We start from the raw sequence: 20,693 nt of genomic DNA on the forward strand, positions 1-20,693 counted from the left end.
TATATACAATGGAATATTACTCAGCCATAAAAAGAAACGAATTTGAGTTATTTGTAGTGAGGTGGATGGACCTAGAGTCTGTCATACAGAGTGAAGTAAGTCAGAAAGAGAAAAACAAATACAGTATGCTAACACATATATATGGAATCTAAGGGAAAAAAAAAAAAAAGGTCATGAAGAACCTAGTGGCAAGACGGGAATAAAGACACAGACCTACTAGAGAATGGACTTGAGGATATGGGGAGGGGGAAGGGTAAGATGTGACAAAGTGAGAGAGTGGCATGGACATATATACACTACCAAATGTAAAATAGATAGCTAGTGGGAAGCAACTGCATAGCACAGGGAGATCAGCTCTGTGCTTTGTGACCACCTAGAGGGGTGGGATAGGGAGGGTGGGAGGGAGGGAGATGCAAGAGGGAAGAGATATAGGAACATATGTATATGTATAACTGATTCACTTTGTTATAAAGCAGAAACTAACACACCATTGTAAAGCAATTATACTCCAATAAAGATGTTTTTAAAAAATGTGGTATATGCATACAACAGAATATTATACAGCCTTAACAAGGAATAAAATTCTGTAACATGGACTAACCTTGATGACATTATGCTAAATGAAATTAGACAGACACAAAAGCACAAAACGGTGTGATTCAACTTATATGAGTTACTTAGTCAAATTCATAGAGACAGAAAGTAGAATGGCGATGGGGGCGGGGTTACTGTTCAAGGGGTACAGTTTCAGCTTGGGAAGGTGACAGTTCTCGAGATGAATGGTGGTGACAGTTGCAGAATGTGTATGTACTTAATCCCACAGAATTGTAGTTAAAAATGGTTAAAATGGTAAATTTTGTTAGGTACATTTAATTTAAAAATAGAAACTTAAAAGAAGAAAATTGGCTTGAATCCAGCTCCTCTATCTAGCAGAGCGGGCATAGCCGCTCACCTACCTGTAAAGCGCGGCTGACTCCAGACACCTGGATCGCCCGCCCCTCCCCTCCCCTCCCCCACACCGAGTCGCTACCCCGTGGTCTGGCAAGTCTCACTACGCAGACGCGGAGCTGGGGTTGGTGGGCAGGAGGGGGCGTGGCCTCACTCTGCGCCTGTGCGGAATTCCAGCTGCAACTGCTGTGGGGGAGAAGATGCCCAGGTTGGGCTCCGCGGCCGCCGGCCGAGGGGAGGCCCGCACTGCACACGCGCAGACTGAGCATCCGCGTCAAAAGCCGAAGAGAGCGCGCGCTCCCCACGTCCTGCGCGTCCGGCTGCCAGGCATTAGTCCCTGCCGTGACTCCCGCTTGGCCCGGACGGGCTGGCGCGCCCTCGTCTGAAAAGCGATGCCCCGGGAGATCATCACCCTGCAACTGGGCCAGTGCGGCAACCAGAGTGAGCGAACGATCGCCGGGCCCAGCCAGTCTCCGGTTCTGCCCCTTCGGGTCCCACCCGAGTGCTTCGCATCCTCCAGCCCCCCCTTTCCCTTCCATGAACCCCCTGCCCTACTGCGCATGATGAACCAAGTCCCGGACCCCAGACCGAGAGCCCTGCCTCCAGCCCCCGGCTGTCACGGCTCCCAGACTCTTGGGCCCACCCTCTGAGTGTGACAGCCTCTGAGCCTCACCCTGGGCTCCTGAGGCCTTACGGCTCTAGCAGATCCAGGCGTCTCTCCTCTCCCCCCCCAGTTGGGTTCGAGTTCTGGAAACAGCTGTGCGCCGAGCATGGTATCAGCCCCGAGGGCATCGTGGAGGAGTTCGCCACCGAAGGCACTGACCGCAAGGACGTCTTTTTCTACCAGGTGCCCCCAGCGACTTAGCCAGGGTTGGCAATGGCCCATGGGGCCTGAAACGAAGGGCTTGGTACTGGGAAACCTGCTGGGCAAAGGAGCCAGGGCGGCTGGCTTGAAGAGGGAGGGCAGGCAGGAGCCAGAGTTGGGAGGACTGGAGGACTGGGTGGGCCCGAGCTTACTGGGCCCGATCCTGGACTCCCCTTGACAGGCAGACGATGAGCACTACATCCCCAGGGCGGTGCTGCTGGACCTGGAGCCGCGGGTGATCCATTCCATCCTCAATTCCCCCTATGCCAAGCTCTACAACCCAGAGAACATCTACCTGTCAGAGCATGGAGGAGGAGCTGGCAACAACTGGGCCAGCGGATTCTCCCAGGTATCCAGGTGGCCATCCCAGAGATTCTTGATGTTCCCTTTCTGGGGCAACGCAGGAACAAGCAGTCTGGGGATTTGCCCACACTGACAATAAATAAGAGACAAGGGGATTACCCTGATAAGAGGGACAGCCAGAGAGAGGTTTATGCAAACTTTGTGCAAACCATTTGCAAAGTAGCATTTCTGGGGGGAGGGCCATAGCCCTCTGTTTGAGGTGGCAGCAGTGTCCGAGAGTAGAATTATTGGTGCTGAAAAGAGATGCTCTCCAGAAACTTCATCCTCATCCTCCCTCCTCATGTCTCTATACAGGGTGAGAAAATCCATGAAGACATCTTTGACATCATAGACCGAGAAGCAGATGGAAGTGACAGCCTAGAGGTGAGGCTGCCTCCCTGGGGGGTGGGGGTGGGGAGGAAGCTGAAAAGTGCTGGGGAAAGGTCAGGAGATAGCCTGATCAGATGTGTGACGGGGGCAATTCAATTCAGAACTCTTCCACTGAGTATCAGATGTGAGATAGTGAGGTAAATAAGGTACAGTCCTTGTCCTCAAGGAGATCCTAATCTGGATGGCATCAGTTCCTTCCATCTCAAGGAGCCTCAGTCTGGATGGACATAGAGGAAGCCTTGACACATGAGCGTGTTGGGAGTGGGGAATGACACAAGCCTGAAGCCTCTCCGCCAGATCCCTGGAGACTGCCTCTCCATCCCTCCCTTGCAGGGCTTCGTGCTGTGTCATTCCATCGCTGGGGGCACCGGTTCTGGCCTGGGTTCCTACCTCTTAGAGCGACTGAATGACAGGTAAGCCTGTGTTTGGGGAGAGGGCATTAGCCCTGTTTCCCTGGGTAATGTCTTTCCTTTTTATCGCTTTTTTCTTTCGGGCTGGAAGGCCTACCACTACCACCTTTGAGTCATAGGTAGGAACAGAGCCTGGCCACCCAGGGAACATCTTGGAAGCAGTAACTCCCAGGAGGCGGGTTTGCCTAGGGGGAGAAGGGGACCTACGAGGTTTGATGCTTTAGGCTTATCCTTTTTGGCTTCTGGGCTCTGAAGACTCAGTTCTGCCCTCACCCCTTTTGTATAAGATGTTGGTGGCACTTGGAAAGGAATGGCCCCTGTTATCCCTAGAGAAGATAGAGATGGGCAGTGATGGGAGTCCTTCCAATTTACTATGTCACCTTCCCCTTTCCCTCTTCCTCACCCCCAGGTACCCCAAGAAGCTGGTGCAGACATACTCAGTGTTTCCCAACCAGGACGAGATGAGCGATGTGGTGGTCCAGCCCTACAACTCACTGCTCACGCTCAAGAGGCTGACCCAGAATGCAGACTGTGTGGTGAGCATGCGAGGAGGGAGTGGGGGCTTTGGTCGACCTCCCCAAACCAGAGAGACACCTACACCCTGGCCTTCCCAAGCCCTTGCCCAGAGAACAGAGGACCAACAAAGCCGTACCTGGTGGATCAAATTATGAAATAAGGACCTGACCAAGTTTCTTATAGTCCCTTTAGGCAGCAAGACTCTCAGCAAAGTGAATAACAACCCCCCACCCCACATGTCTCCACTTAGCCTCTTTTTTTTTTTTTTAATTAATTAATTAATTTTATTTTTGGCTGCATTGAGTCTTCATTGCTGCGCACGGGCTTTCTCTAGTTGCAGCGAGTGGGGCTACTCTTCGTTGTGGTGTGTGGGCTTCTTATTGTGGTGGTTTCTCTTGTTGCAGAGCACAGGCTCTAGGCGTGCGAGCTTCAGTAGTTGTGGCACGCGGCCTCAGTAGCTGTGGCTTACGGGCTTAGTTGCTCCACGGCATGTGGGATCTTCCTGGACCAGGGCTCAAACCCGTGTTCCCTGCATTGGCAGGCGGATTCTTAACCACTGTGCCACCAGGGAAGCCACGCCACTTAGCCTGTTTAATGCCTACTCATGCTTACATTCTCAGCCCAAGGGTCACTTTCTTAGCAAAACCTTCCCTGACCACCGAGACAAGGTCAAATTCCTTTGTGCATATTTCAGGCTATAACTATACTTTGCTGTTGTTTTATATTTAATGTCGGTCTCCCTCCTCTAGACTATAGATGTGGTGAGGGGGAAGACCATGCCTGTTTTACTCTCCATAGTTTCTCTAGGCACCATGCCTGGCACATGTTGGACAATCAAATATTTGTTTAATGCAGTGGGTGGTAGAAACGTGTCTCCTGATGCCCCAGAGACAGTATTTGCCCTTTAAATTAGCACACCTACTTCCTAGTTTTGGAGTTCTTCCTAGTTTTGGAGTTTAGAGGGGGACTAAACAAATTACTTATTTCTCTGCCCCCTTTCTCCTCAAAAAGGTGCCGTGACCCTCTTCTGTCCCCCCAGGTGGTGCTGGACAACACAGCCCTGAACCGGATCGCCACAGACCGCCTGCACATCCAGAACCCATCCTTCTCTCAGATCAACCAGCTGGTGAGCCCTCACTCCTAGACTCCTTTGGACTGGAACCCCGCCTTGCCGGAGTACCACCTGGGGAAGGGAGGCCTCCCAGGACAAGGCCCTTGACACGGCACCCCTGTCCCCAGGTGTCCACCATCATGTCGGCCAGCACCACCACCCTGCGCTACCCCGGCTACATGAACAACGACCTCATCGGCCTCATCGCCTCGCTCATTCCCACACCACGGCTCCACTTCCTCATGACTGGCTACACACCCCTCACCACGGACCAGTCGGTAAGAGCAGCCCTCAGGCCCAGCAGGCCCTGCCTAGCCTTTCTCTTTTCCCTGCTGCACCCGGAGCTGCCCCGTGCAGCCCCCAGAGGCCCTGCGCTCAGGGACTGGCACAGGCTGGGCGACTTCCTGGCTGACTTGCTCTCCTCTTCCCTCTGCCTGTGGCTCCCTGCAGGGCCCGGGCTGTACGGGGTCTGCTGATGCTCCTGCACAAGGGCGTGAGCTTGCTGAGCTCGGGAGGACTGAGATCCCCGGTCCCACAGCAGAGGCTCAGGGTGGACCTGAATCTAAGGACACTCCCCAGAGAGGCCAAACTACCCCGAGTCTGATGGGGACGTGTGTTGCCTACTGCTCTCTGTCCGTGCGTGTCTCGACTGTGCCCTGAGTGCTGGCCTGCCCTGTGGCCACTCTCCCCTCAGGTGGCCAGCGTGAGGAAGACCACGGTCCTGGACGTCATGAGGAGGCTGCTGCAGCCCAAGAACGTGATGGTGTCCACGGGCCGGGATCGCCAGACCAACCACTGCTACATCGCCATCCTCAACATCATCCAGGGGGAGGTGGACCCCACCCAGGTAGGTGAGGCCCCTTCGTTCTACCCCCAGAGCCCACAGGGGTAGAGGAGAGGCTACCACCACCACTCCTGTGCCCACCCCAGGTCCACAAGAGCCTGCAGAGGATCCGGGAACGGAAGTTGGCCAACTTCATCCCCTGGGGCCCAGCCAGCATCCAGGTGGCCCTGTCCAGGAAGTCGCCCTACCTGCCTTCTGCCCACAGGGTCAGCGGGCTCATGATGGCCAACCACACCAGCATCTCCTCGGTGAGCCTAGCCTCCTGGTCTTCTTTGGCCACTCTCTTCCACTAGCCACCTTCCTCATTCTCCCCCAGATCCATTCCAACCCCTTGTCTTGCACTGGCTCCTGGAGATTTCTATCTCTTGCAGCTCTTTGAAAGTTCCTGCCAGCAGTACGACAAGCTGCGGAAGCGGGAGGCCTTCCTGGAGCAGTTCCGCAAGGAGGACATCTTCAAGGAGAACTTTGACGAGCTGGACAGGTCCAGGGAGGTCGTGCAGGAGCTTATTGATGAGTACCATGCAGCCACGCGGCCAGACTACATCTCCTGGGGCACCCAGGAGCAGTGACTTCCTCCCCACTGCACGCCCTGGACAGTAAGCACAGCCCCCATCATGCCTGGTCCCTCTGGTCCAAATTCCCCTCACCAACAACCTTTCTAGGTTTTTCTCCAGCCCAGGAGTTGGCCCTGCTTCCTCCCTTCCATGCCTGACCCTTGGTATGCTTATTTAGCTCTAATAAAGTAATAAAGCTTCATTGTGAATATAGTCAGGCCTTGGTCTATGAATATGGGGGACGATAAAAGGATCTCCATGGTGCCTCACAGTTCCCAGGCATGTGTTGGCAGGGTGGCCTTTAACTGCTCTAGCTTAGTCCCGGTCTTTGTATGTCCACTGTTTCCATGAGCATCCCTTGCCTAGAACCAAGCTGTTCTACTGGAGCCGGTCCTACTCTTAAGACTACAGAGGATTACTGATGTCTGCCGTCTCCTCAGTGCCTAAGCTCCTGCCCCAGGGTGGGTCAGTATTGCCCATATTGCCCCAGCCTCCCCCACTCAGGGCAGAGGCTGTAGAGGCTACTGAAGGACGGCCTGCAGCATCCTGAGTAGGTCAAGAAAGCCAAGACTATATTCCCAGGCACAAGGCGATTAGATCCTCAGGAATCAATCCAATTCAGCCCAATCTGATGAAAGTAGGGCTGAGCCCATCCTGATAAATTCTTTATCTGTGCCAGAGAAGTTCTTGGGTCTGATCCTGCCCCAAGCTTCTTCTGTTCCAGTCCCAAAGCAGTAGGCACACTAAAGATGGACCCAACCAAGACCCAGAAGCTGGACACCAGGGTAGGACTGGGTAGTGCCAGTCCTGATGACTCACTGTCCTCGGGCCTCAGGGATGCCAAGAGGCCACCCCTATGCCACTCAGTGGAAGAAGGATGAGTAATTGCCAGCTTCCAAAACTGTCCTCTTGCCTGCCCCACCCACCACCCTAGGGCAGCATACGGGCCAGGAGGAGGTTAAATCCAGAAGGTCACGGAGGGTGGAGCCCTGTGGTGTTCAGACTCCCCTCAGTGCTGGTGAAAGCCCAGAGTGTGGGCGTCCCCGGAGGTGGAGCTCTGAGCTCTGGGGCTCCAACTTATCCCACTGACAACACTCCCACAGGAAGGGTTTGTGTAAATAAGGAATTTTTTTGTGTGTGTCTTCTCTTCTACAAATAAATTAAGAAACAAACTAGAAAATTGTCTGCACCCATTGCAGCCCTTGGGTGTGGGGTGTGCCCTGTCCCTGCAGGGCCAAAAGGGTCCATGGTTCCCTGAAATCGCAGAGCAGTCCAAGTCCAGGATGGAGGCAAGAGGGAGGTCGTGACCTCTTGGCAAGCTCAGTCCTGCAGCTGCCCCAAACAGCCAGACTGTCCCTGGGGCTCGTCCAGGCCCGGGTGCTGGCTGGGAGGGGAGGTGTCTGGCAGGTCTTGGCATGGAGGAGGACTACTGCTGGGCCTCTCAGGGGAGGGGTTGGCCAAGTAGGCATTCACCAGCTGCATGATCTCTTCCACCTAAGGGAGGGCAGAGGTCAGAGTACACAAAGGGCCACTGGGTTCTCCTTTTTCTCATCCTCCACCCAGGCTCCTTCCCAAGGCCTTACATGAGCTGCCCCCTACAATCTTTCCTTCCTCCTCATCGCTCTCCCTCACTCACAATGTGCCAATCACACTTGCTTCTTTCTGCTCCTCTAATATCCTAAGGTTATTCTCAACTCAGGGCCTTTGCACTTGCAAGTCCCTCCACCTGGAATGCTGTGCCCCCAGATCTTCCTTTGGCTAGCTTAAGTGTCACTGTTGTTGCGTATCTTTTCCTGACCGTCCTACCTAATGCTATGCTATGGCCCCCTCCAATCACTTCCTGTCTCACTACCCTTTCCTTCATAGCATTTGTCACTGTCTTAAATAGTCTTTGAGGGGACTTCCCTGGCTGTCCAGTGGCTGAGACTCCACACTTCCACTGCAGGGGGCATGGGTTCCATCCCTGGTCAGGGAACTAAGATCCCGCATGCCGCCTGGTGTGGCCAAAAAAATTAGAAAAAAAAAAAAAAGTGCTTGATTCCTTGTTTAGTGTCTGATTGCTGGCTCTGATGTAAGCTCCTTGTTTGTCTTTGATCACTGTTGGATCTCCAGGGTCTAGAGCTGTACCTGGCCCATGCTCAATGCTTAATAAATGTTTCTTGACATCCTTTCCCTTCCTTCCTCCTTCTACACCCTCTTCCCACTCACCTGGGGACTCTGCAGGAGGAGCTGGCTCTCTCCCACCCTCAATGCCAGGGTGTGGGGGCCCATTAGTTGGCAGGCGGCCACACGGCCATAGCTGACACTGTGAACGGGCTGTGTCTCACCCGGTCGGGAGAGGGACATGGCCTTGGCTCCCAGGCCCAGGCATAGCTTCTGTGGAGCGCCCCCACCAGGCTCCTGCGGACAGACAGGCAGAGTCAGGGTGGAAGGAGGGAACCCTGCAACATTATTTTTGGTGTGGGGAGATGGCTGTGAGCAAGAAGTTTCCTGGTCCGCCCCTATAATCCACAGCTCCACAGAGGTGAGGCCCCAGGGCCAGTGACTCCTGGGGTTTGAGATGGGCAGCTGTGCTGGGTGTAGGGAGTGAAGTGACCCACAATGGGGGCCTGTGGCTCTGGGGCAAAGGTGTGGGGCTCGGGCCGCCAGAGTCCCCCTCTCCCTTCTCCCCCTCACCGTGCTCAGCTCCAGAACGTCATACCGAGCAGCGCCGAACCCTGGACACTGCGCCGCCAGAGCCAGGTAGGCAGCCATGGCCTCAGCTCGGCCCATGCCCCGTAGCCGCTTCCAGCCTCCCAGCACAGCAGCCGCCGTGCCGGCGCCACCTCCTCCCTCGCGGGCCACGCTTCCCGCCGGGCGGCCGGCCCCGCCGCGCCGGGCCCGCTCCGCCCGCCTCTTGGCCAGGCCCGGGCTCCAGATTGCCCCGGCCAGCAGGGCGGCGGAGCGGGGAGGCCTGGGCACCGGGCGGGGAGGGTCTTCACGCGGCGGGGCCGGGGTGGGCAGCAAGCGGTCCAGGCGCGGCAGGGGCGCCCGCGGGGAGAAGTCTCGGTGCAGACTCCGCAGGCGCAGCGCCGCCTGGGCGCGCAGCGTGTCGTCGGGCAGGGCCGGCCGGCCGCGCAGCAGCAGAGCGTGAGCCTACGGGGAGGCAGGGGGCGTCAGCGCGGGAGCGGCGGGGTACCGTCGCGAAGACACCTCGGGGTGTGGAACCTGAGGTCTGGGTTCGAGCACCGCCTCCCCAGGGGTTGCCATAACGACGAAATGCGATGGCCCAGAAAGGGAGGGGTTCAGGCTCGCGGGTCTTCGCTGGGCGTGAATACCGGAGATCCTCACCTGCTCAAAGAGGAAGGGCAGTTCGTGACCGTCTGGGGACAGCCCCTCAGGGTGCAGTGGTCCGTGAAGACGCAGACACAGTCTCCAGCTGGAGTCCGGCGGGTCCTCCAGCCCGGCTTCCTCCGCCGCCAAGCTGCAGAATAAGGAAGGCCGCGATGCTTCCGGGAAGCAGGGGCCCCCAAGGCGCGGGCCCAGGGGAAAGAGGCGGGGCCAGATGTTTGGGGCGGGGCCCGGGCGGAATGAACAGAGCAGGCGAGCCTTGAAGCCTGACTGCAAACCGCCGGCGGACAAGAATCCGTCTGTGAACCAGTGAAATTTACTGTTCCAGGCAAGTGGCAGGCGCTCGGTAAACGTTTGCTTAGGGATTGACCGAAGCCGAGAGGCGAATGGGCTAACGGAGAGCAGGGCTGGGGCTGGACATTTACTTCTCAAACCTGGTGAGCACGTCGGCCACGAGAGTCCCCCCGGCCAGGGCTCGCTCCTGGGCCCCTCGCTGCTCGTACAGCGCGAATGCATTGCGGCTCCGGGTCAAGCCCAGCCGCCCCACCAGCTCTCGAGCAACCTGGAGGGGTGAGAACATAAGAGGAAAGTCAGACCCAGACCGCGCAGGGGTCTTGCCAGTACTTCTGGAGGGGGTCTAACTGGAGGGATCTTTCAGGTCTGTTAGTCCCGCCACATACAGCCGTTACCCAACTGATGACTCTCAGACTCGGGCAAACCTAGGGCCCAGGCACCAGGAGAGCCAGGCATGGGAAGCTGGGAGGAAGGTTGAGGTTTCAGGGGTTTTCTCTGTGGTCTTACGTCTCCCGCCGTGGTGTGGGAGTCTATGGCCACAGGGCAGGCACCAGCCCCCGGACAGTGCACGGTGCACAACAACTCCTGCCGTCGGCTCAGCGCGGAAATCTCTGCCAGCGAGGGCACCAGCTCCCGGCCGCGCGTCCGGCCCAGCGCTTTTCGTATGAAGCGCGCGTATTCCGCCAGTTCCGAGTCCGGGAGCGCCTGCTCAGTCCTGGGTTAGGGAGAACTGGAGAGTCAGTGCTCCGAGGGCTTTCCTTCACCTCCTCCCTATTGCCTTCTTACTTTATAGTTTATTTTGCCTCGCCGATTCCCTCCCCTCCAACTCTAAGTTCCTTGAAGGCAGCGCGGCCAGATCTTCTGAATCTACCCCGATGCTCTGTATGGAGCAGAATTACTTTCTAAGGCCCCTGGCAGCTTTCTCTTTACTGCCCCCTCCCACTTCCCAGAGTTTCCATGATCCTCCTTCGGGTTGAAATCCAAACTCCAGCCGCATTCCTCTTTCCAACCCAAAAGCCCTGGCGCTGGACTGCATCAGCTCCGAGAAAAACAGCCTTTTAATAATTCCGCTGCCCAAAGTGAGGAGCCTTTTTGTAATTCCTCCGCTCGCAAGTGGTGTATGATCTTGTAATTCCCACAAAGGCACTATGCATATTAGCAGAGCCCTGACCTTGGAGCAAGTCCCTTCCCTTGTCTGGGTCCAAGTTCTCCATCTGCCAAACCCTTTGGAAAGACCTGCCATTCTTTCCCAGCCCCTTAGCTCCCTTGCCTTGGCCTTACCCCCACGCCTCCCCTCTCACCTCTCCAGATGCCCCAGGAGGTGGCCCCGTACAGGTCCGCCAGGCCGGAAGGTACAGCTCATGCAAGTGAGGAGCTGCCAGTACCGCAGGGCCGCAGGGTCTTGGGTAGCTGGAGGCCCGGGGGGGCCTGCGGGGCCCGAGGTCTGCTTAGCCAGCTGCAGGAAGAGCTCGTCTCGGAGCGCGGGCAGGTCCCGGCAGGTCTGGAGCACACCCTGCATCAGGGGCCCGGGGCGCCGCGCCCCCTCCAGGGCCTGCAGCGCCAGGAACAGCCGCACCGCCTCCTCGCGCAAGGGAGCGTAGCCCGGACCTGCGGGACGGCGGGGGCGGAGGGACGGTTTGGAGAGGGGACACAGAGCTGGGCCCTGGGAGGTAGGTGTGAACCAGGGGAAGGTCAGAGGGAGTGTAAGGGGACAGGGGTGGCAAGGAGGGGAGAGTGCGAAGGACAGGAAGAGTGAAGGGAAAGCAATCGTCCCCACAGAGCCAAATTCAACCCCTGCCACCCGGGAATCTCCCCCTCCAGATCCCCTAAGGCTGCACTTTGAGTTAGTAACTTGGAGGGATGGACTATAAGGACACAGGGTCAACCTTCAGATTCTGTAATTGGGTACTGACAGCTATCACCATGGGCCAGAAAACAGGTTGGACCGCGAGTCAGAAAACCAGGGTTCTTCTCCCAGCTCCCCTTTATCCTCTAGCTTGAGGACCTGGGCCTGTCACTATTCCCTTTTGGGGAGAAGTATAACTAGATGAGGTCAGCACATTCTCCCAAGGTGGTGGCTTTCCCACCACTTGTAAAGGCAGTATGCCATGGTGTTGAGAGTATAATGAAAGAACAAAATAGAAGGTGTAAAAACTCATGAAGGAACATCAGTAGTCAGAATGAGATCCAGAGAAGGTGGTCAAAGGGAGCCTTTACTTTCTGTGCTGGCTTTCCTCCCCCTCTACCTTGGGTATCAGTCTGCTCAGCTTCTGGTTTCATCTTCATCCTTTGAAAAATGAGGGGCTGGGTAGGCCCCCTGAGGACTCCTAGATCCCTATCAGGTGAGGCATTCAGATTCCCCATCCAAGGGTCTTGGGCCATGGCACCACTCACCTGGGGCACTGACTCCGTAGGGCAGGGGCAGAAGTGGGGCATACAGGGCCCCATTAGTGTGCCTCAGAATTGGGTTCCGTCTGTAAATAAGGGCCACAGCTTCCGGGTCCCCACAACTCTCCTAGAGGCCATGGAAATGATCAAAGTGATGGAGAAGGGGGCTCACCATGAACCCAGAAAGTTTATGGGTCCACCACCCTCCTCTTTCTCCATGGAGTTCCCTCCCTCGCACCTGAATGTCCCTGAGCAGCAGCTGGGTGGGGGTCTCCAGCGGCGCCTTGGAGGCTATCACTTCGCGCAGCGCCACCCCCCAGCGCTCTGCCTCAGCCTGGCGGGGCGAGCAGAGCCGGACGCTATGCTTCCGGCCAGACACGGTCACTGACCACAGACCTGGGGGAAAGAGAGGCCGCGGAGGTCAATCAGGGCTGGCTGGGGCAGCTACCTAGGGAGGTAGGAGAATCCCCATGAGGTCTCACCGGTCTCCTTGGGCCTGCGCTCAGGGCCGGTCACCGAGCACAGGCTGGTGAGCACGAGGCTCCCCAGGCGCCGCGCCCCCTTCCCGCTGCTGCTGAACTGGTCCAAGGAGTCCCGGGTGAGCACGAACCAGGCTCGGCGCGGGGGCAACCAGGGCCGCGCCCCTCCTCCGCGGGGCTCGCGGTACAGCCAACCTGCGGGGAGAAGGAGGGAAAGGGGATCAGCAGGAGAAGACATTATCCCGTGGAGGGTTGGGATTGGGGCCTCTAGAGCGCATGAGGTGGATCCCCACCTTTCACGACGACGTCTGGGTCGTCTTCTGACGGCCCCTTCTCCGGGATGAGGCTCCGTGTCTCCTCCCAGCTTTGCAGCCTGGGCAAGAGGGGAGCGAGGGTTGGGCAAGCCTGCCGGTCCTGCACCCCGCCTCCAGGAGGCTCCTCTCTAAGGGCTCCCCAGACCGCGAGGGGTGCCTACTCCCCGGGCTGGGCACCCCTCCCCCAGGCTGTGGGAACCGCTGGGCCGTTCTGACCTCGCACCAGAAATAGCCCGGACCCCCCCCTTCCTCCCCGCGCCCCCAGCCGGACCGCCCCCCGGGACCCCGGCCAAACCACAGCGTCCGGCGTTAAGGCCTTTCCCTTATTGCACAACCGCGGGAGGGAAGACGGTGAAGATGGGGGTCCCAGACCATGCGACGCAGGGGCTGAGTTCACCTGTCTGAGACTGGCCCGCTCCTCACAGGCTGAGTCAGCGTCACATCCAGGGGGCCCTGGGGAAACAGGCAGATTGGCCCTCAGGCTAAGAACCCTCCTCCCAGGATGCCAGTGGCTTCTGGCCCAGGACAGCGCTGCTCAGGGGATTGGGGAATCAAGGAGTGGGATGGTGACTGTGACTGCAACCGAGCGAGCTGAAGCCACTGGGCTCGCCCCTTCCACCAGTCTCTACAGAACAGCCCAAGCTAAGAAGCCAAGACTCTCGCCTGGTCTCTGTGATTCTTTAAAGAGGCAATCAAGTGTTGGGGTAGAGTAGAAAAAGCACTGGGCAGAGAGTCAGGAGACCTGGGTTCTAATACCGGCTCAACCGCTAACTCGGATCTACAAACTTGCTGAGGAACCCTGGCAAGCCCCTTCGAGTCTTTGGGCCTTAGGTTCCCAATCTGTGAAAAGGGAGAGGTGGATGAAGTCCTTTCTTGCTCTGGCAGTCGAAGTCACCCCCTCCTCCTCATTTTCCCTTCATTGGCTGGCGGGCGTTCAGGCTGGCAGGCAGGCGGTAGGCACGGAGGTGAATGAAGGGAAGAGGGACCCTTTCGGTATAGGGCTTTCTCCAAGAGCTTCTTATACCCTCCCACAGGGACCCCTGAAACTCAGTAGGAAGTAAAGACCCTGTCCTTTTGCTGGGGCTCAGGCCAGGCTGAAGAATACTCTCCATGGGAGGTACAGTCCAGGATTTTGCCCTCCCTCTACCACCCCCTGTGCCCTGGAACTTCTACTGTAGACTGGGGTCTAAGAAAGGCCTAAAACCCAACCGGGAGCCAGGTCAGGCGGGAACTGTGCCATAGTCCCATTGCATCGAGGCAGCTAAAGTCAGGAGGGGGAGGTGGGGGAAGGGGGCCAGGGACACCTGTCCCCAAGCTCCGAGGAGGGGGGTGGTGGTGGAGGTGGAGCATGAGGGAGGCAATGGCAGTGGTTCACAAAGCTGACCCTGCTCAGGCTGGAACCTTGGGGACGCCTGGGTCCTGTGCCTTCGGGAGGCGCAGATCCTCTTATCTTCTGGAGGGTCTGAGAGGGGCTCTCGGCCACACCACCATAAGGGCAGGTGCTGACCCCTCTCTTAGACCAACTCCCCTAATCGCAGTCCCCTGATTCCCTCCCTCCCCGCCCCCCCTCTATATTTATCCGCCCTCCGCCTCCGCCAGGTGCTGGCGCCGGCCCCAGCGGCGCAGCCCGCCCCACCCGGGCACTGAGCCACCGGGCCTGCTGGGGACCCCTGAGCGGGGGAAGGGAGCCTGACCCAGGCCACAGCACACGCGAGTCTGGTTGCCCGGAGTTTGCTTGCTGGCGTGCAGGGGCATCAGAGAGGGGACGTCAGGGGATGATGGTCTCCCACACCAATAGAGCCTCAGTTTCGCCACGGGGAGGTTCGACAAAACCCGGGAGCCGAGTGTCCCTCACCATTCCCTCAGGGATTCCCCAGGAGCCTCACCAGGGAGGCCCTGAGTGTCAGGGTAATGATGAGGGGCCCTCGGAGAGTTGTGGCCCCCAGCTCCCTCTCCATGGGGTCCCCGCCACGGACCCCAGTCTGAGGATGCCTGCTTCCCCTTGCCCAGGTCCCTGCGGCGGGAACTCCCGCATCTGGCCCCAGCGCTCAGCGCTCAAGAATTGGAAGCGGAGCGGACCCAGGTGTCCGAGCCGCCCAGCCGGCCTCGCCACATTCCTCGGCGCTGGCGGAGGCGGAAGGAGACGGGATGGGACGCGGGCCCAGCGGGGAAGGGAGAGGCTGGGCCAGGTCGGGCCAGGCGTGACGCCTCCCCTGCCTCAGGGCCCCCAGCAGGTGGACAGCGCCCAGCGTGCTGCGCGAGGCCCACAGGCACATCCCGAGGCGGGCTGCTGCTTGAGCTCTCGGGGGCTTCTGGCCCCCAGGCAAAAACGTCTCCCGAGCCCCCAGTCCACAAGAGCACGGCGTTTGGCTGGAGTCTGGAGCAGGATCAGGCGTGACGGCCGGTTGTAGTGAGAGGGATTGAGACAAGGCTTCAAACCCCCCGGGACTTACCCTCCCGCCGCCCGCTGGACTCGGGGTCCGTAGCTCAAAGGTCTCCTCGTCCTCGTCTTCGTCCCCGTCCCCGCTAAGCTCGCCGTCCCCGTAGTCCCGGTGCAGAAGAGTAAAGCCTCGACGGCAGCAGAGGAGCCACCACAATCCCCCGGGGAGAGGCATCCGGGCGAGCAGCCGGGGGATGGGGGTGCGGGCAGCCGGGGCCGAGCTGCAGGGGGTCGGAGAAACTGGCGGGGTTCCGACCCGGGCGGGGGGAAAGATGAGGAGGGAGGAGGGAAAGGGAGAGGGGGACTGGGAGGAGGCGGTGTCTGGCTCTGGGGTGCAAGGGGTCGCTAGCTAGAGCCTGCGGGGGGCTCAGAGTCTGGGCCCCCGGAGGGGGAGGGGGGAAGCGGGGGTGGGGGAGGAGGGAGCAATGTCCGGAGCTGGGAAGTAGTGTCCGTTGTAGTGTCCAGCCCTGTGGGGGGCAGTGTCCGGTGCAGTGTCCGAGGTGGGCAGTTGTCCAAGCTCCAGGGAGGGTCGTGTCCGGTAGGGCGTCCGGTGGCCGGGGCCCGGGCCGAGCGCGCTGCGCTCCCTGCAGCCCCGGGACTGGCGCGCTAGGGGCGCGAGCACAGTGCCGGGACCCCGCCTCCCCAACCCCCTCCCCTTCGGCCCCCCCCTTCTTTCTCTCCTCCCTTCTTTACAGGGTTGTGTCCAGTTTTCGTCACAGCCTCCTTTGTCCAATCCCTGTGCCTGGCGCCGGGCGCGGCCACCAATCAAGCTACTGAAACCGCGGCGGGTTGCATCATGTGTCCCTGGCTTGGTGACAGCGGGGAGGGGCAGGGGAATTAGGAGGGAGGGGGCAATGCGATGTTAGCCACGCCCCCGCTTCGGAGGTCGGACACGGACTGCTAGGGACGTCACGGAAGCCCGCCTTCAGGCTCTTGTTTTAACTCTTGGCTCACCAACCAACAAATTAAAAGCACTCGAGCAGGAGCTCTGGAGAACAAAGTGCCCATAGCGCATAGAGAAAGGCTCCGACTGCTGCCCTCTGCACCCCTGTCTCGTCTCAGGGTTCCAGAGAAAGGAAAGAGCCTTAGCTACCTGCGCCAAGCACAGCCCTAGAGGTAGCCCTCCGCCCCTGGATGAAGGAGTCCAGTTCCGCGATCTGAGTCACCTCCTTTTGAGGTGAAGAAGCTGAGGCAGAGACTCTGGGAGAGTGCAGACCAAGGCCGGAAATAAAATCTAATGTAGAGCGCACAGCTCACTGAACTCCAGTTGGGAGAGTGACTTCGGATTCTAGGGAATTCCGTGGTCTTCGAATGGAGTGGAGGCTTCTCACGGTGACTATCCTGCGGTTCTGTGTAGGAAGGGGTTAACCAAGGCTCTAAGAGGACGGGGCGGGGCCAGAGGAGGGGCGGGGCCAGGGCGACCGCGGGCGCGCGCGTGCGTTGCTGACTCAGCGGCGATTCCTGAGATCACTGGTGGAGGGTTCCAGGTTGGCCCCCAGTGACTGGCGTGTGGGACCCTTTGAAGATCGGCGCTATGTCCGGGACTTCCCTGGATCCTGACCCCTGGAGCCCGTGGTTCTTGGTCTCAGCCGCCGGAGACTCCGAGAAGGAAGGCTAGCCCGAGCTGGGCGCGGCGGGACAGGGCGGGGACGGCAGGCCAGCGCCTCCCTGGAGACATCCCCGCCACGCTCCGCCCCTCTTGCCCTGGGTCCCCAGACTCCAGGCTGGAGTGGTCGGGGCAGCTTGGCTGACCGGATATTAAACTGCGAGAGTTGTCGCACGTGGACACCATCCTGCCTGTCGTGACTGTGTAAAACAAAGACCAGGAATCAATGTCTTTAGAGGCCATCCCAGCCTTGCCCTCGCCCCAGATGAGAGTGGCCTGCGCTGAGACTTCCTAGGGATGGAAACACCACACCATATACACTCTTCCCTCTCTGGATCCCAGGCCCTTGCCTGCAGGGAAGTTCTTTCCGTTGTCTAACCTCTCTCTTTCCGGCAGGCTCAGTACATTCCCTCTGACCCCGTCCCCAAGGAAGATGGAGAATGGCTGTCACCCCACCCCCACCCCGCCCGTGATAACCACTCTTTGGAAATTTGCAAATTGGAATTCTCTCCTTGGATTTTCTCCAAGGTGAAAAACTGCGACTCAACTTTTCAAATAACTTTTTTCTCTCCACCAGCGAACCTTAGACGGGACTGTAGAGTGGTAATCGAATCCAACCCAAAACGGGAATCTCCTGGCCCCGTTCCTACCCCCACACCAGGCATAGGCACACACACAGTCCCCGACAGCCTCAGCCGGAACATTCCAGAGGCCGGGAACTCGGTACTTGCTAAGGCAGCCATTACTGGATTGCACTCTGGTTGTTAGAAAGCTCTTTCTTACACTATTTCAGGAGGAACGCTCGCCCCTCGGCGCCTGGCAGCTTCCCCACCTCACCTCTGTTGGCAGAGACCGGGTGAAGGTGGAGGGGGTGTCAGTGCCTAGAGCTTTAGCAGGCTTAGCAGCCCTCACCCCCACCCAGGCTCTCAGCGCCTTCCACTTAGAGCCAAGCGCGGCGGGGTGCGAAGGGGCGGGGCCGGGGGGGACCCACCAGCTCTGCCCTGCTACAAATCACTTCCAAGCCGGTGACTCAAAAATAGTAACAGTTGTTGGGTTGCCCCTCATTTCCATGTTGTCAGTTTAATGTGCCAAAGTACAGAAGCAATTCCTGAGGTCCCTACCTCTTTCTCAGTGTCCCCCACCTACTCCCCCTTCCCACTACCCTCCCTGGAATCATTTCCTTAGCCCGCCCCCCTCCTCTTGATTCGCAGCCCTAGTAGTCCCAGAAGGAGATACTGTTGGTCTCCGTGGGAGCCGAGCAGGAAGAAAGGCGGGGCCGGCGGGGGCAGCGGCCGCGGTGGTGAGGCCCTGGACTGCAGCCCCGACCCCGTAGCAGCCTCCGCAGGTCCTGGCGGAAGCGCAGGCCCAGAAAGGCGTAGAGCACGGGGTTGAGGCCGCAGCGGGCGAGGGCCAAGCCCCCGGTCACCAGCAGTGCCAGATCCTTGCGCTTGCTGGCGGGGCAGCTCCGCTCGCGGGCCGCCAGGAGGTCGGCAGTATCCAATAGCAGGGCGAGACTGTAGGGCAGCTGCAGCACCACGAAGGCCGCCACCAGGGCCACCACGACGCGCAGCGCGCGCCGGCGCTCGGGCCCCCTGGTGGCCAGCAGCGTGCGGCCCAGGAGCGCGTAGCAGGCCGCCATGACGCCCAGCGGCAGCGCGAAGCCCAGGACCACCTGCGCCACGGCGCTCACCCCCTTCACCGTCTGCGTGAGGCCTTCGGGGAAGATGAGACGGCAGCGCCGCTGGCCTTCTCGCTGCCCGTCCTGGCTGAAAAGGAGAGCAGGCAGCGCCAGGAGCAGCGACAACAACCACACGATGACTGAGACCAAGTGTGCGCGGCCCGGCACCGGGGGCCTCGGTCCAGTTGGGAGGGCCCGCGCGATGGCCACGTAGCGGTCGGCGCTGATACAGGCCAGGAAGAGGAAGCCGGCGTGGAAGGAGGCCGAATAGAGGCCCGAGATGGCGCGGCAGGTGACACTTCCCAAACTCCAGCCCTGCAGAGCCCCGGCTGCGGCAAAGGGCAGGGTCAGAGCCAGCAGAAGGTCGGCCAGGGCCAGCTGGAGCAGGTGCGCAGAGGTGGGCGAGCGGGCAGCGCGTCGGGCCGCCAGGTGCGTGGCCAGGACCAGGCCATTGCCGGCCAGACCCAGCGCAGCCACAGTCAGGGAGACACTGGGTTGGAAGGCCCGACTGAAGGCCTGGACATCGGCCTTGTAGCAGAGTTCTGGCAGCGGCTCAGCCGAGTATGCCTCCTCATCGTCCCCGGAGTAGGGGCCCCAGGAGACCTGGGGAGGCCAAAATGAGAAGAGAGATCTTATGAGACATGCCTCCACCACACACCTCCCCCTCCCACACATGCATTCCAAGCTGGGGGCTCCTGTGTGACTAGGTACAATGGTACAGTACCCGGGGAGAAGACATAAACTCTTCTCCACACTCTTCTTAGCACACCCTCAGACAGGCCTTGGCTTCCCTTGCACCCCTGCTGCCTCTACATCCAGCTTCCTCGGTGACCTTGAGTGAATCACTTGCTCTTTCTGGTTCTCCAGTTGCCTAATACATAATGTCGAGATTAGAAATCCTGACCAGCCCACCCGGCAGGGTTGTTTGAAATAAGGAAGATAATGAATGTGAAGCATCTGTGCTCTCCATAGGCCAGGTGTCTGTATTATTAGTAAATCTTAGCGCTTCAGTTCCTCTGCAGCGCCCTCTCCTGGAAGAACACCCACATGCAGACTTTGCCTGAGACCTGGTCCCTGGACTCCATGCTTGGTCTGGAGAGGTTTTCTGTATCTCCTTTCCCTTCACCCCTTCTCACCACCACCTCTAAGCCTCCAGTACAGGTGCACTGAACTACTCATGACAAGGGGGTCGTAAGGGTTGGAGCTCAGGTTTTCTGGGCTCAGTTGGGACCTTAGATCTCTAGGTTCAGCTCATCCTCCCTCTCAACCCCAGTCCCGTCCCCCAACCGCAGCGTCTCATTACCAGCCCTGTCTATCTGGAGGGCCCCTGGTCCCAGAGGGCTCCAGGCATCCTAGGTGGGTCATAGCATGGCAGAGGCCTGGTGCCAGGTAGGGAATCCCATACCTTCACCTTACCCTCCCTCTCTGTAACCGTTCCCCCCCTTCCCCCACTCCCACCTGCTCTGCGGGCTCAGTCCCCATCTCTGGCTACTCGGGTTTCTGAGGTAAAGCCACTGGGGACAGAAGTTAAACTAGTGGGACAGGAAGGAAGGGGCGGGGAGAAGGGCCAAGAGGGCGGTGGGGATTAGGGTCCGTGGGCCCTCTTTACCTAACTTTCCTATTCTACGTCCTAAAAAATAATTTCTCTTTACCGTGCCAGTAGAAAAAGAATGGGTTTTGGAATATCATCGTTTGCTAGCCACCTGTGTGATCTTAAGTAGGTTTTCTGACCTCTCTGAGCCTCAGGTTTTTCATCTGCAAAGTGGAGTGAGGTAAAAATGCAGAATTCACAGGGTGCTGAGGGTGCCTAGCACGGGTGCCTGGAGCATAATTTGCTGTCAGAAAATGTTGGATTCTTTTACTTACTCTTCTCTCCATCTCCAAGCACCCTCCCCTTCCATCTCCCTTTTCTTGGATTTTTCAGGACCCCCTAACCGGCCCTAGCTTCTCTTCCCCCATCCCTGAGGCCACAGTCCCTGTCGGCCTCGGGTTATTCAGGGTATTTCCCGGCGACGGGAGGCTCTCTACCCCCGCCCATTCGCAGCAGGGCTCAGGCGCGCGCTTGCGCGGGGTCCGGGAAAGCGGCGCGTGCCAGGAGAGGGAGGCTGGGGGAGGGGAGAGGTGAGAAGAGAGAGGGTTGAAGGAGAGGCGAGAACAGCGGAGGACCAGGAACAGCACAGAGAG

General features: G+C 58.8%; 3 protein-coding genes across 9 annotated transcripts; 1 reads left to right on the plus strand and 2 right to left on the minus strand.

Annotated features, from left to right (window-relative positions):
- Nucleotides 1–1,101: 1,101 nt before the first annotated feature.
- LOC118886971 (tubulin gamma-2 chain) lies at nucleotides 1,102–6,193 on the plus strand. Its single transcript, XM_036837425.1, has 11 exons — nucleotides 1,102–1,389; nucleotides 1,683–1,795; nucleotides 1,995–2,162; nucleotides 2,471–2,539; nucleotides 2,879–2,958; nucleotides 3,365–3,491; nucleotides 4,511–4,597; nucleotides 4,711–4,860; nucleotides 5,277–5,429; nucleotides 5,513–5,674; nucleotides 5,798–6,193. The coding sequence occupies exons 1-11, from the start codon at nucleotides 1,341–1,343 to the stop codon at nucleotides 5,993–5,995; spliced, it is 1,356 nt and encodes a 451-aa protein (XP_036693320.1). The 5' UTR covers nucleotides 1,102–1,340; the 3' UTR covers nucleotides 5,996–6,193.
- An 896-nt stretch (nucleotides 6,194–7,089) lies between these two features.
- PLEKHH3 (pleckstrin homology, MyTH4 and FERM domain containing H3) lies at nucleotides 7,090–15,845 on the minus strand. Of its 6 annotated transcripts, none has more exons than XM_036837880.1 (13): nucleotides 15,239–15,845; nucleotides 13,183–13,238; nucleotides 12,765–12,844; nucleotides 12,475–12,666; nucleotides 12,231–12,388; nucleotides 11,999–12,119; nucleotides 10,906–11,212; nucleotides 10,112–10,319; nucleotides 9,745–9,872; nucleotides 9,311–9,443; nucleotides 8,657–9,115; nucleotides 8,189–8,380; nucleotides 7,090–7,474 (listed from the first exon to the last, which is right to left on the minus strand). In XM_036837880.1, exons 1-13 carry the CDS (start codon nucleotides 15,398–15,400, stop codon nucleotides 7,301–7,303), a joined length of 2,370 nt encoding a protein of 789 aa, XP_036693775.1. In that variant the 5' UTR covers nucleotides 15,401–15,845; the 3' UTR covers nucleotides 7,090–7,300. The 6 variants fall into 6 exon arrangements, 5 of the variants coding, with proteins under 5 accessions (XP_036693775.1, XP_036693776.1, XP_036693774.1 ...); XM_036837881.1 differs by having other exon boundaries at nucleotides 8,308–8,380; nucleotides 8,682–9,115; nucleotides 9,736–9,872; XM_036837879.1 differs by having other exon boundaries at nucleotides 9,736–9,872; nucleotides 15,239–15,844.
- A 2,059-nt stretch (nucleotides 15,846–17,904) lies between these two features.
- On the minus strand, nucleotides 17,905–20,453 carry CCR10 (C-C motif chemokine receptor 10). 2 transcript variants are annotated; one of them, XM_036837908.1, is made up of 2 exons: nucleotides 20,376–20,453; nucleotides 17,905–19,112 (listed from the first exon to the last, which is right to left on the minus strand). In XM_036837908.1, exons 1-2 carry the CDS (start codon nucleotides 20,385–20,387, stop codon nucleotides 18,045–18,047), a joined length of 1,080 nt encoding a protein of 359 aa, XP_036693803.1. In that variant the 5' UTR covers nucleotides 20,388–20,453; the 3' UTR covers nucleotides 17,905–18,044. The 2 variants fall into 2 exon arrangements, with proteins under 2 accessions (XP_036693803.1, XP_036693802.1); XM_036837907.1 differs by lacking the exon at nucleotides 20,376–20,453 and adding an exon at nucleotides 19,234–19,322.
- Between the last annotated feature and the right edge of the window lie 240 nt (nucleotides 20,454–20,693).

Source organism: Balaenoptera musculus, chromosome 20 (assembly GCF_009873245.2).
Source record: "Balaenoptera musculus isolate JJ_BM4_2016_0621 chromosome 20, mBalMus1.pri.v3, whole genome shotgun sequence".
In the NCBI taxonomy this organism is placed as follows: Eukaryota; Metazoa; Chordata; class Mammalia; order Artiodactyla; family Balaenopteridae; genus Balaenoptera; species Balaenoptera musculus.

Excerpts from the sequence above, each read along its gene's own strand:
- PLEKHH3 (XM_036837879.1), bottom strand. The coding sequence starts at position 15,400 with ATGCCTCTCCCCGGGGGATTGTGGTGGCTCCTCTGCTGCCGTCGAGGC. Across the intron at positions 13,239-15,238 it reads GTCCAGCGGGCGGCGGGAGG|GGCCCCCTGGATGTGACGCT; the intron begins GTAAGTCCCGGG and ends CTGTTTCCCCAG. Across the intron at positions 7,475-8,188 it reads TCCTCCTGCAGAGTCCCCAG|GTGGAAGAGATCATGCAGCT; the intron begins GTGAGTGGGAAG and ends GCCCTCCCTTAG.
- LOC118886971 (XM_036837425.1), top strand. The coding sequence starts at position 1,341 with ATGCCCCGGGAGATCATCACCCTGCAACTGGGCCAGTGCGGCAACCAG. Across the intron at positions 1,796-1,994 it reads AGGACGTCTTTTTCTACCAG|GCAGACGATGAGCACTACAT; the intron begins GTGCCCCCAGCG and ends TCCCCTTGACAG. Across the intron at positions 5,675-5,797 it reads ACCACACCAGCATCTCCTCG|CTCTTTGAAAGTTCCTGCCA; the intron begins GTGAGCCTAGCC and ends TATCTCTTGCAG.